Consider the following 13204-nt stretch of genomic DNA (forward strand, 5'->3'; position numbering starts at 1 on the left):
ACTACAGATTGCTGAAGTAACCCAAGACATACTTTGTTCTTTTCTTTGTAGATTTCAGAATGACTACCATCTTGACTTCCACTTTTAAAAACCTTTCTACTACATCAAAATGGGCCCTCAGATTTTGTAAGTTCAATTTTTCTTTCTTTTTTTTTTAAGTTTAGATTTATAAACATTGTGCATAGTTATTAAATGATACACACTTTGTTTTCCAGCTGTAAGACCTCTGAGCTGTTCCCAGCTACGATCTGCCCCAGGTACAGTAATTTTAAAACAAATATTTCTCCATTAAATGTTAGAATTCTGTATTTGTAAATTCTGAGTGAAACTCAAACTCATTTGTTAATTCTTCCCCTTTTATGATCAACATGAGTATCAGTATTACCTTCAAATATAATATGTCTAGTCAATCAATAACATTACTTTGGGCTTAAGATGATAAGAGAAGGCTGCTTCCTGGGCCTTGGCCTTGGCCTTAGAGAGTCCTGAAGGTTCCCACAAACTTTGCTGGGTCAGGTTCTGTAGCCTCTGGCTGTCAGTCCTGGAAAAGATTAATTTACACACTGTCTTGAAACCATTGTGAGCCCCATGTTAACTTTTACAATTTGTAGTTAGTGATAGGCTTCTCCGTTAAATATTTTCTTATCTCATTTCAAGAGGACCTGTTTCTGAAATAGAGGTAACTTTTTGGCCAGTGTGGCCTTGAAATGACATCTCTATGTTTTAGTTTCCTTCTCTAAAAAGAAAAATATGATTGTCAGCCTTACATAGATGTGAACATATCTCTGAGTTCTTTAAGCACTGGGAATATAGCTCAGTGATAGAGCTCCTACCTAGTATGTTCAAGGCTCTGAGTCAATTCCCACCCTACACTAGGGGGAAAAGATCAAAATCACAACAAATTGAGCTTGGAGATACAGGTCAATGGTGGAGCACTTGCCTAGCACACTGTATTCAACCTACCACCACCACAACAGCAACAACAGCAAACAAACAAACAAACAAAAAAAGCTCTTTGTAAACTAAAGTCAGTATGTTTGTGGTGGTATTATTTTTCCACAGTATTCTTAGACATCTGTTGCCTAATCTCAACTAGAGAAGTACATTTTCTAGAGCCTCTAAATTTTAACCAGAATATAAATTTCTGTTGTCTTCACAAAGAATAATAAAGGATAATCCCTTCCTGACTTATGTCACCTTTCCCCTAATTTAAATGTTCACTCAGGCTTTTGCTTTGCACAGTCACCCACGTAGACCTGACCCTTGCCAAGTAGTAGAAGGTCATTCTGGTGGCAACAGAGAAGTCATTTTTCAGGCGTTTAGACTATTCTCTGTTGTCCCCTAGCCATTTTTGGTGTGTTATTTTTTCTTCCTAACTATGTGGTAGGCTCTGAAAGTCATGAGACTTAAGCCTTTTTGTGTCCCCAGTGTCGAAGAGTATCTCATAAGTGATTTGTGTTAACACGGATGTTGATAACGGCACAAAAAGACACCCGATAAGCAGAGGAATGTGACCAGCAGTTTTAGGGTAGGGAAGGGCCGTGTGCCTGTGCCAAGCAGTCGTTTGAGTGTTGCTGTTTGAAGAAATGGGAGCAAAGGGTTACAGGATTTATTGGTGTTCTGTCATCTCATGAACTGTGTCTGGTGGAAATTTTGGCTGATTTGATGATTATACTTTTGTTTCTCTGTGCCCTTTCCCTGGCCTTTCATCTCATCTCTGTATGTCTTTTTTACTCGTTCTTTTCTTTAATCTCAGGGTTTGTGCTATCCCATAACTAGTTTGCAGGTGACTTCAGTTTACCGTTGTCTTGGTTCTTTTTATGGCATCTTTTCAGCCTCTGCTAATGGGTATTTCTTTTTTCTTTTTCTTTTTTTTTTTTTTGGTTTTGGTTTTTCAAGACAGGGTTTCTCTGTGTAGCTTTTGCGCCTTTCCTGGGACTCACTTGGTAGTCCAGGCTGGCCTCGAACTCACAGAGATCCGCCCGTCTCTGCCTCCAGAGTGCTATGATTAAAGGCGTGCGCCACCACCGCCCGGCCTAATGGGTATTTCTTACCATGTTTTTTTACTTGGATTCTTATCAAAGAGGATCTGGCCTGGTACAGTTTATATCACTTGTTTGCAGATGACACAAATAACTAATTGCTATGGTTTATCGAGTCTGAGTGTACACCCCAAAAGGTCATGAGCTGGACATTTGGGCCTTGTGGTAATACTGAGAGGTGGTAGAACTTTTAAGAAATGGTACCTAAGCTGGATGTGGTGGCACACGCCTGTAATCCCAGCACTGGAGAGGCTTAAGTAGTAGTAGTGTTAAGAGTTTGAGGCCAACCTGTGCTACATTGTGAATTTGATATGTAACAGTACCCTCTGTTTTTTTTTGTTTTATTTTGTTTTTTGGAGCTGAGGATCGAACCCAGGGCCTTGTGCTTGCTAGGCAAGTGCTCTACCACTGAGCTAAATCCCCAACCCTTGTTTTGTTTTTTTAAAAAGTGACCCCGAAAGGAAAGTAATTTGGCCTTTGGTATGAGGCATCAACCTTTGAGAGTGATTGTTTTAAAATGAGACCGTCCGTGTGCTTGTGCTCTTCTGCACATAGACATTGTTCTCCCTGCTTCTTTGCTGTGCTATGTTTAGCTTTGTAATAACCCAGCCAAGTAGACCTTCACCCGACCTCAGCATACGCCATGAAGTTAGTTTAGATTCCTTAGTGTCCAGCCTCCAGTGTTTTGTTGTAGAAAAAAATGGGCTAATATATACTAGTCAACTATGTTGTTGATTTGTTGGTGGGCTTGGCATTCCCCTCTGAATCTGATCAGTTTGTGCCTTGGATTTAGAGTTATGACCATGTATGACTGTGCCATTGGCAGGGGCTATAAACAGGACAACTCTTTTTAAAGGAGACTGTAAGAGAGCAAGCATAACAAAATGTATCTAGGCAAGTGCTCCACTAGAGCTACCTCCCTATCCATGATTTCATATATTTTAATTAAAAGTTCCTTGAACTTTATCTTAAAGCTGTCCAGACCAAGTCAAAGAAGACCTTAGCGAAACCCAATGTGAAGAATATTGTGGTGGTGGAAGGTGTCCGCATTCCCTTTCTGCTGTCAGGCACTTCGTAAGTATGAAATGGTCATGTTTGTCGTTTCTCTTTAAGGTACTGTTTGAAGTAGTCTTTGTAGGTAACAATACCATTAGTGGGAGACCACAGGAAGTGCTTGTATAAAGTCCATATAGGACAAGTCAAATCAGTGTAATATATAGTGGCAAGATAATTTATCCCTTCTCATAAATGAACTTGCCATGGTGTTAGCCTGAAATAGCCCTGATTGAAAGTCCAGTGTAGATCCAGATAGCATCTTTTCCAAAAAGGCTGTCTTTTTCCATTTCTGGAACGTTGTTTCTGTAGGCACAGTTTGTGCTGAGGATGGCCTGTGAAAATTCTGAAATGCTGAGAACCTCCTGCTTCGGTCCTGAACATGATGAGACTTGGAGCTGACACAGCTGGTCCACATGCCTCTCATAGCTCATCAGAAATTCTGATAATCTCTCAGAATCAAACAGCTGCTTTCCTTAGGCTTTTCTATCCTCTAAGTGAGATTCGATCTATACAAAAGCTGTGAATGAACTCTACTGATTAAGTTCAAGCACTTAGCTCTGTCTGTTTAGATTGTGTTAGTTTGTTAATATTTTTGTTTTGGACAGGCAGTCTCTAACATTAAAAACTTACCGAGGAATATTAGGCTCCAGTTTAAAAACAATGAGGCCTATCTTATATATTCACATAGAAGATTTGACATCTTGAAGATACATTACCTTTAACAGGCAAGGCATAGGCTGGACAGATGGCTCTGTAGTTAAGAGCACTGGCTGCCCTTTGAGAGGACCCAGGTTCAATTCCCAGCGCCATCATGGCAGCTTACAACTCTCTGTAACTTCAGTTCCAGGGAATCAAAAACAGACATGCAAACAAAGCACCAAATGCATGTAAAATAAAAATAATATTTTTTTTAAATATGGAACGCTTCACGAATTTGTGTGTCATCCTTGCACAGGGGCCATGCTAATCTCTGTATCATTCCAATTTTAGTATATGTGCTGCCGAAGTGAGCACATAAAAATAAATTGTAAAAATGCAAGGCATAAAGGAGCTAGTGAGATGCTCAGTGGGTGAAGTGCTTGCTCCCAAACCCGATGATACAAGTACAGTCCCGGGAAGCAGGACTGCTACAAGCTGTCCATGACTTCCCCAGTGTCTGAGCTCACAGCACCAAATGTAAAAAAAAGACTCAAGCAGAGCATCATGTGTAATGTGGGAGGAAGAAGAGGGAGGAAAGCAGGAAGGCTGGGCTTAGTGACTCCAACAGAAAGTAGTAGCTCTGTAGTTAAGAAAACTGACAGGTACCATCTGGACCAAATGCTCAAGTTGACATCAATAATGAGTCATCCCAATAGGAAACAATGAGAAGAGCACCTTGCCTCCAAGCTCGGGTGTCAAAAGTGTCAGAGTCATCAGCATCAGTGAGAGAGTGGGAAACTATCACAGTTTAGAGGGGCTGAGCCATCGTAACAACCAGGTGCTGCGTGGCACTGTGGGTTAGACCCTGGAGCAGGAGAAGGACGTTCATAGAAAACTGGTGAGCAGCGGGCGGCGGTGGCGCACACCTGTAATCCCAGCACTCGGGAGGCAGAGCCAGGTGGATCTCAGTGAGTTCGAGGCCAGCCTGGTCTACAGAGTGAGATCCAGGACAGGCTCCACGCTACATAGAGAAGAAAAGCAAAAAAAAAGTAGTCATTCCCTGCCTCCCCCCCCCCCCCCAAACTCTCAAAAGAAGGTTAGTTTTAAGGAATTTTAACCCATGCCCGGTTGTTTGGTGTTTTTGATACAGGGTCTCCTGCTGTAGCTGCTCTGGCCTGGAATTCGTGAGCATTCCTCCTCCGGCCTTGGCCTCCCAGGTGCTGGGATCATAGGCCAGAGCACCATGCACAGCTAGAACATGTATTTGGCAGCTACTCAGCAAGTTCTGTAGGAGCTTAGGGCTTGTCAGGTTCTTAAGATGACAGTCACACTATTTAAGTCACACTATTTCTTCACTGGAACTGATGAACTGACTTGGAGAGTAAAATTAGTTGCATTTTCATCAGTGTATATTAGATAATCTGTATGTACTTCAAAAATAACTTAAAATTTATTGAAACTCGAGGCTTTTGGTTTAAATTATTTGTTTTCTTTTCCCAGCTATAAAGACCTAATGCCACATGACTTGGCTAGAGCTGCACTTTCGTAAGTAAATGAAGTTTCCTGTTCTTCATTGAAAATGTTTTTCTGGTTTTTGCATTTGAAGTAAGTAGCATGTTCTTTAGAACTTTCATGTCTAGGATATCTTAAACTTTGCATGGCAGGAAGCAATTTTTTTTTTCCTTTTTTGGTTTTTTGAGACAAGGTTTTTCTGTGTAGCTCTGGCTGTCTTGGAACTACTCTGTAGACCACGCTGGCCTTAAACTCTCAGGGATCCACCTGCCTCTACCTCCCAAGTGCTGGGATTAAAGGCATGTGCCATCACTACCTGGCTGCAAGAAGCAATATTAACTAGCTTTTACAAGTTTTTTTTTTTTTTTTTTTTAAGACAGGGTTTTACCATGTAACTCTGACTGACCTGAAACTCACTATAAACCAGACAGGGCTTGAACTCAGGGATTTCTCTACCTCTGCCTCTCAATTGCTGGGATTAAAGGTGTATGCCACAATAAGATTAAATATTATTTTAATCTTATATGTTAAATTTGAACAGCTACAGAGAAACCCTGTCTGGAAAACCAAAAAAAAAAAAAAAAAAAAGAAGAAGAAGAAGAAGTAACCAGGTGTAGTGGTGCATGCCTTTGACCCAACGATCTGGAGGCAGAGGCAGGTGGATCTCCGTGAGTTCAAGACCAGCCTGGTCTACAGAGTGAATTCCAGGACAGCCAGAGCTACATAGTGAGACTTTGTCTTGAAAAAAATAAAAGAAAAGAAAAGAAAAAGAAAAAAAAAATTGAACAGCTTTGATTGGAAGGCATCTTAATTTTGCAAGCTTAGCACATAGCATCTTGACATGACTCTCTCTCTCTCTATACACACACACACACACACACACACACACACATACATACATATATATTTATTTTGGTGGTGATGTGGATGGTGTTTATTATAGTATTCTCAGGCTGGCCTGGGACTCATTATGTAGGCCAAGCTGGCTTCAAATTCATGGCAATCCTCCTGCTTTATCTACATACATGGAGGCAAATAATACTCATACACAAATAATACTCATATACATAGATAAAAATAAAAAAAAAAGCCCCAAACTTGAAGGTTTATGTGCAAACCAAGTAAAGATTTTAAATTAGATGTACTGAAATGAAATTGAGATGGATGAATACTTTGGTGTGGTCATAAAATATATGGCTGTGTCTCCGTAAGACACTCTGTCTACGTGTTCAATGATGTTTTGCTTTAGTGTCTCCATGCAGCCCAAGGTCTTTTCCTAGTTCATTTGTGCTCATTGTCACTCATTCAGTTTTCTTGTCTTCCTGCCTAGTTACATAATAATCATTTCCATTCCCAAATCTCTATGTGGTTTCCTTTTAAGTTTCTCTTGGGGGACTTCATGATCATAAATACAACATTCTTTTCTTGGCCTTTCTGTGCTCTGCATTTGACACCGTGAACTGTGCTTGGACCTGTCTTCCTTTGAGTTCTTGTATGGCAGCTTTATGATTTTCTTCCATCTCCTGCTTCTTTATTCTGCTCCCCTCCCCTCCCCTCTTTTCTTTTCTTTATTTCAGTGATGGGGGTGCTAACCCAAAGGACTTTTGAATACTGGGCACATGTTCTACCAGTGAACTACACCTTTAACTCCATACAGATTTTTTATAACTCACTTTTGAGTTTTGACAAATGTGTACTTGCGTTCCTATTTTTGATGTGGCTTTGTAAATTCTTATCTTTATAATGGGAATGGTATTTATTTTTGGTGTGTTTTCAGACAGACTTTTGCTATACATTACCAGTTATCCTCAAACTTACAGCAGTCCTTTTCCTCAGCATCTTGAGTGCTGGGATCATAGGCCTGTTGTCAGGACGCCTGTTCCAAGGCAAGGGCAATTAACTCCCAAGTCTGCATTTATGAAATGCTCATTGCTACTTGAGAGTTACTCTGCTTGTTGTTATCCTGGTCAGAACTAAATTATATGTATATTATTCAATTATGCTTTTATATTAATAGTTAAAATCTAGCACTTCCACAATTATACTTGATCTTTTATATCTATCTCTCTTGTACTGATTTCTGGTGATGTTAGCTAACATTATTGTTAATAAAAATCTTTTTTAATTTTTGGTTTATTTTTTTATGTATATTTGCTTGCTCAGACAGGCACGTGCCACAGTGTGCACATAGAGGTCAGAGGGTAACTTTTTAGCAGTCTCTTCTCTCCTACCTTTATCAAGTTAGGATCATCCCAGATTATGCACCAAGTGCTTTACCTGCTAAGCCTACTTTTCGGGGCCCCAAGTTATTCATTTGTTATTTATTTATATGTTTGTTTGTTTATTGAGGCTAGACCTTGATATGTATCCCTGGCTGGCCTATAACTCCCTTTGTAGACCAGAATGGACTTAGACTTACAGAGATCTGCCTTCTTCTGCCTCCCTGAGTTCTAGGATTAAAGACATGCATTACCACCATGCCTAGCTTCCTGAATTATCCCACCACTACTTCCCACCCCCGCCATAGCTGAGAACTGAACCCAGGGTCTTGTGCTTCCTAGGCAAGTATTCTATCACTGAGCTAACTCTGAACTTGCTCAAAGTTGCTTCTGATTGTTCCTTCTAATGTCTCATTACCAAGTGACCATCAAATATTGACTTTACATCACTCATCACTCATTTCCTCTTTGATAGGCTGCCAAATGTTTGTGTCTGGCCTTTTAAAGAAAAGGGCTTATCTTTGTATTTTTGTGGTGATTAGGATCAAACCTAGGGCCTTGTATGTACTAGACGAACACTCTCCCTCTGACCTATACTCTAACCCAGGGCTTGCCTGTTTAAACATGTGCAGTGTCTTATGTGATGGTCTCTGGCACTACCTTCATGTATGACCTGTTTCTTTTCTTTGGATTTCTGCTTTTAGGGGTTTGTTGCATCGGTCCAATGTTCCAAGGGATGTTGTTGATTATATCATCTTTGGTACAGTTATTCAGGAAGTAAAAACAAGCAATGTGGCTAGAGAGGTAAGTAAAGCAAAATTTATATTGTTTAAGGAGATTGATAAAGCTGGACATAGCAGCTGATGTTTGTAATTTATTCTTGGGAGGCTGAGGTAGGAGGATTGCCATGAAGTCCAAGACCTACTGAACTAACTCACTCTCTCTCTCTCTCTCTCTCTCTCTCTCTCTCTCTCTCTCTATATATATATATATATATATATATATATATATATATATATATATATATATTTTGGTTTTTTCAAGACAGGGTTTTCCTGTGTAGCTTTGTGCCTTTCCTGGAACTCTCTTGGTAGCCCAGGCTAGCCTCGAACTCACAGAGATCCACCTGGCTCTGCCTCCTGAGTGCTGGGATTAAAGGCGTGCGCCACCACCGCACGGCTCCTACTGAACTATATAGTAAGTTCCAGTTCAGTCTGGCTGCAGTAGGACCTTGTCTCCAAGACAATAGTAATAGATCTGGGCTTGGTGGCATACAACTTTAATATCAGCACTCAGAAGGCAGAAGCAAGTAGATCTGTGAGTTTCAGGCCATCCAGGGCTACATAGTGAGACACCGTCTCCTCCCCTATCCCACCCCCACCCCCCCCCAAAAAAAGAGGCAAAAAAAATCAATTTAAATTTGAAGTAATATTTTTTAATTTATTTCTTGGTGTGTGTGTGCACAAGTGTGGCACTAGAGATCAGACCCAAGGCTTTTCACTTGATAGACAAGTGTTCTACCACTAAGATATGTCCTCAACCTAGAATTTACCATTTTAAAGTCATTAAACTCTTAAAATCCATTAACTAAATGTGTATTTAACTAAAAATCAAATGATGTGCAGTATTATTATGTATTCACATTTTGCTATAAGTCAGATAAATTATTTGAGTGGGTTTAGAAAATGTTAATTTATCTGCGTCTTGTGTTAGAGGAATAATATAGCAGTGTGTGGCTGATGTTCCTCTTTGTACTCTTAGCCACCGTGGCTTTTAATTAAACTTTAACATCTTGTAGCCAGTTTTATAATTTGGTTTTTGTAGTCAGATGCAGCCTTGCCTATGATTTACTACCTTTGACTAGATGACACGTAGGCAGGTTTTTTTTTTTTGTAGCTATTTCATACAAGTTTCCCTTTACCCTAGTTGGCACACATCCATCTAGTGTTTATTGGGCAATGGAGATAATGACAGCCTTGGAGCTAGTCTGAGTATCCCACAGGCATTTGACAGTGAACAGTTCAAACTGGTCTTCTGGGCTTTGTTTCAACTATTTGGATAAAGTTGGCTTCCAAGCATATTTATCTTATTTCTTGTCTGTGCTTCTGTGTCTATTATAGTTGTGAGGATAATAACTTCTATTGTCAGCCAAGATAGAAGGGCAGATGTGCAGATCAAAAGCATTTGTTTTCGTCACACTTTTACAAATATTGCAAGAGCTCAAGTCGCAGCTCTGCACAGGCTCACGAAGTGACCAGCTGGTTGCTGTTGTGGGCAGAAGAGAACTGAGAGCAGGAAGAGATTTCTGTTCTCCCACAGGATTTGCTTTTCCTCTGCATCTTCACATTATTTTACAGACCTAATAAGAGTTCCAGTGGGTTATTTTAAAAAAGACAAGTTTGTGGGATAGAATATAGGGGTGAATCTGGGAAGGACTACTTATCTTGTTCAACTGTAGAATGATTGAATAAATTATAATTCAACATAATGATGAAGTATTATTAGTCCACTAAAACCCATGTTATGAAATTTATAAAAAAGAATTTCATGGGTGCATAAAGACATCAAGCTGCTCACCCTATGTTTTCAACTTCTGTATCATGACTATGAAGTGACTTTCATAAGACTGAAGAAGTAAATGTTAAATCTGTTTGGATTTTCTGTATATTTTTATTCTTTTCTTACACCAAAACCATGATGAGTTTTTCTGAAAGCGTTACATGTTGTGTGCATGCCCCACCTGTTGATTGACGTGAGGAAGTTTCTCCCTCAACCTCATACTAATATCAGTCATGTTGTATTCCACATAATTTCCTTTTTTGAGACAGTGTCTCACTTATGAAGTCCTGGCTAGCCTGAAACTACAATGTAGACCAGGCTGGCCTCAAGCTTACAGAGATCTACCTGCCTCTGCCTCCAGAGTGCTGGGATTGAAGTTGTGAGCCACCATGCCTGACTCTCCAGGTAATTTTTGTGGCTAAGGAGAAAGATAGAGTTGATGGGACAGTTATGAAAATAAGTAGTAGAACTTAAAATCCAACTAAACCCAGCTAAAGAGTTTCGTTAGGACCTGTGCTAATATTAATATGAAATCCTAAAAGGCCTTGTACCCCTATCAAACCTCACTTTGTGAAAGACCTCAATGTATTTCTCCTTCAACTTAACTTCTTCCTTTCTCGTTGGTGCCTTGAGAGTGAGTCCATCTTTAAATAGAAGTATGTGGACAAGGGTCACCAGCTACCCGTTCTATTTAAAGCTCCATCAGTCCTTTGGGTCAGCTGGGGCCAAGGGTAACGTGCTACAGTGGCTCTTGTGAGGATCAAGCTGTTCCAACCTGAGTGCCCTTACCCTTGTCCCACTGTGGAGTCTTTCCTTTTGCCCCTGACACCTGCTTCTGATTTCCTTTCCAACTGGTTTAGGTTGAGAAGTTGACCTGCAGTTACCAGGAAGTAGTTTTTAGCACAGTCATTTAGGCCCTTAGTCCCAGGCCTGCCTGGGAGACAGCAGAATAAGGTCATACTGGATACACAGAAGTGGCAGCTTTCTGCTCCCACAGATGGCAAGTGGTGTCCAGCACAGGGTAAATATAAAGGCAGAGATCAGCTAAGAGACACAGAGCCTTTTTAACCTAGAATTTGCAACAATCCATATCGGAATATGGTTTGTATTCTGATGATAATTAAATACTTTCTAAAAAGACTACTAAAAATAATTCCCTGTAATTTCATAATAAGGGTGGGAGGAGTTGGGAACATTTTTCACTAAAGTAAAACTTTAGTATTAAAAAGATTTTTTTTCTAAGTGTACTTACTAAATCCCTTACATTAGCAAAAATGAAATGTTTTGACAACATAAATTTTCCCAACAAACAGTGTAAAACAATTATAGATGTCCATGTTTTATGTTTGACTTTGACTGAGTCATGAAATTAGAGGCCACTGTTTCATTAGATTAATTAGGAGGCCCTCAAATTTTCTCAGGGCCCCTAAAGCTACACTGATGGGAGTTACTTTCTATGTCATTGTTCTGGACAGTTTCTGTTGTAGTCATGGACTGGCCTGAACCTTACTCATCAGAGCTCTGCTCATGAGCCGGGCAGTTCTCCAGAGATTCTTTTATTGAGTTGAACATCTTTATATTTGGCAAGTTTTCCAATTTTACTTTGCTTTTATGTCAGGAGTATGTCTATCTGAGAGAGCTGAGTGTAAAGCAGGCGGGGACCTGAATAGGATCTTTATGAATGGTCAGGGTTTTGTTGTGTTTTTAATGGTCAGTTCTGTAGAATCATTTCATGCTTTTGCTCTACTGTTATGGTTCTAGCTTCAGAGTGTAAACAGACATTTCCTGTCCTAACCACCCGGTCCCAAATAAAAGACTCAGATGCTGAATATGAATTATAAATGCTTGGCCAGTAGCTCAGGCTTATTACTAACTAGCTCTTACACTTAAGTTAACCCGTAATTCTTATCTATGTTTAGCCATGTGACTTGGTGCCTTTTCTCAGTATGACATTCTCATCTTGCTTCTCTGCATTTATCAGTGACTCTCTAACTCCAAACTTCTCCTTCCCATCATCCTTAGTTTGGTCACCCCACCTCTACATCCTGCCTGGCTACTGGCCAATCAATGTTTTATTAAACCAATTTGAGTGACAGGTATTTACAGTGCACAAGAAGATTATTCCACAGCATCAGATGTGTGAAAATCCCACCAGAGGATGTGGTTTCATCACTCTTTTCACTGTATATTAAATTTTAAGTAAGATAAAGTTACAGGGTATCCTTGAAGGCTTGAAGGAAAGCATTGTTAGTCATTAGGTGAGGTTGAAGAATACTGTAGCCTTTTGTACCACACTGGAAAATAGCTACCAGGCCGTTAGACTTGGTAGCCCAGACTACATACCTGAATACTGGGGAGGCTGAGGCAGGAGAAATACAAGTTTATGGCCTGCCTGGGCTACAGAGTGAATTCAAGGCCATCTTCTGAAATCCTGTTTCAAAGTAAAAAGTAAGGAGGGTTAGGGGTCTGTCTTCACGGTGAGAGCTTGTTGAGCATGTGCAGCTTCAGGTTTAACCCCCAGTGCTACAGAAAGAAGAAATCAAACAGAGGGAACGGTAAGATGACTTAGCTGGCAAGGGACGTGCTGTCAAGTCTGCCGACCCGAGTTCAGTCCTTTGAACTCATGATGGAAGGAGAGAACCAATTCCCACAAGGTCCTTCACATGTATATCCTGATGTGCATGTGCCTACACGTGTACATATAAATAAATGTAATAAAAATTATAAAAGAAAAAAGAAACTTGTTACCAGGAATTTAAGACAGTACGTTTCAGTGTCTAGAAGAAAAAACTAATAAGCCATTTTGTGATGGACTTAATCTTATTTTAAAACATTGCTTTGTAAAATATTAAAATTTCATAATTCACCAGACAGAGTAGGGCTCAGAGCTTCACTCATGTGTATTTTCTTTCCTTCACTGTTCCCTCAAGGCTGCCCTTGGAGCTGGCTTCTCTGAGAAGACTCCTGCTCACACTGTCACCATGGCTTGTATCTCTTCAAACCAAGCTATGACTACAGGTAAGTGGAATCCAAAGGTGCTTGCTGATTTGACTCCTTTTAATTCATCTTAAGATAAATAAGCAATTAGCACAGAGCTCTTCATTTGTGTTTTATAAAAGTGTTTTTTTGGAAGTTGGGGGTTTTCCAGAGTAGTTTTCCTGCCCTGTGGGGACAGTT

At 40.0% G+C, this 13204-nt stretch overlaps 1 protein-coding gene and 2 non-coding genes across 5 annotated transcripts in view; 1 reads left to right on the top strand and 2 right to left on the bottom strand.

Moving 5' to 3' along the window:
• Hadhb (hydroxyacyl-CoA dehydrogenase trifunctional multienzyme complex subunit beta) overlaps positions 1 to 13204 on the top strand; it is a 35654-nt gene that overhangs the window by 8663 nt on the left and 13787 nt on the right. For all 3 annotated transcript variants that reach the window (XM_028874243.2, XM_028874261.1, XM_028874252.2), the window contains exons 2-7: positions 52 to 126; positions 216 to 257; positions 3017 to 3116; positions 5238 to 5282; positions 8173 to 8272; positions 12958 to 13045. In XM_028874243.2, the coding sequence (XP_028730076.1) occupies positions 60 to 126; positions 216 to 257; positions 3017 to 3116; positions 5238 to 5282; positions 8173 to 8272; positions 12958 to 13045 (442 nt within the window). In that variant the 5' untranslated portion in view covers positions 52 to 59. The remainder of the gene's footprint in view (positions 1 to 51; positions 127 to 215; positions 258 to 3016; positions 3117 to 5237; positions 5283 to 8172; positions 8273 to 12957; positions 13046 to 13204) is intronic.
• On the bottom strand, positions 2395 to 2467 carry Trnaa-agc. Its single transcript has one exon. It is a non-coding gene; the product is annotated as a tRNA-Ala (tRNA).
• Positions 4009 to 4112, bottom strand: LOC114697541. The gene has a single exon (XR_003735211.1). It is a non-coding gene; the product is annotated as a U6 spliceosomal RNA (small nuclear RNA).

Source organism: Peromyscus leucopus, chromosome 22, assembly GCF_004664715.2.
Source record: "Peromyscus leucopus breed LL Stock chromosome 22, UCI_PerLeu_2.1, whole genome shotgun sequence".
In the NCBI taxonomy this organism is placed as follows: domain Eukaryota; kingdom Metazoa; phylum Chordata; class Mammalia; order Rodentia; family Cricetidae; genus Peromyscus; species Peromyscus leucopus.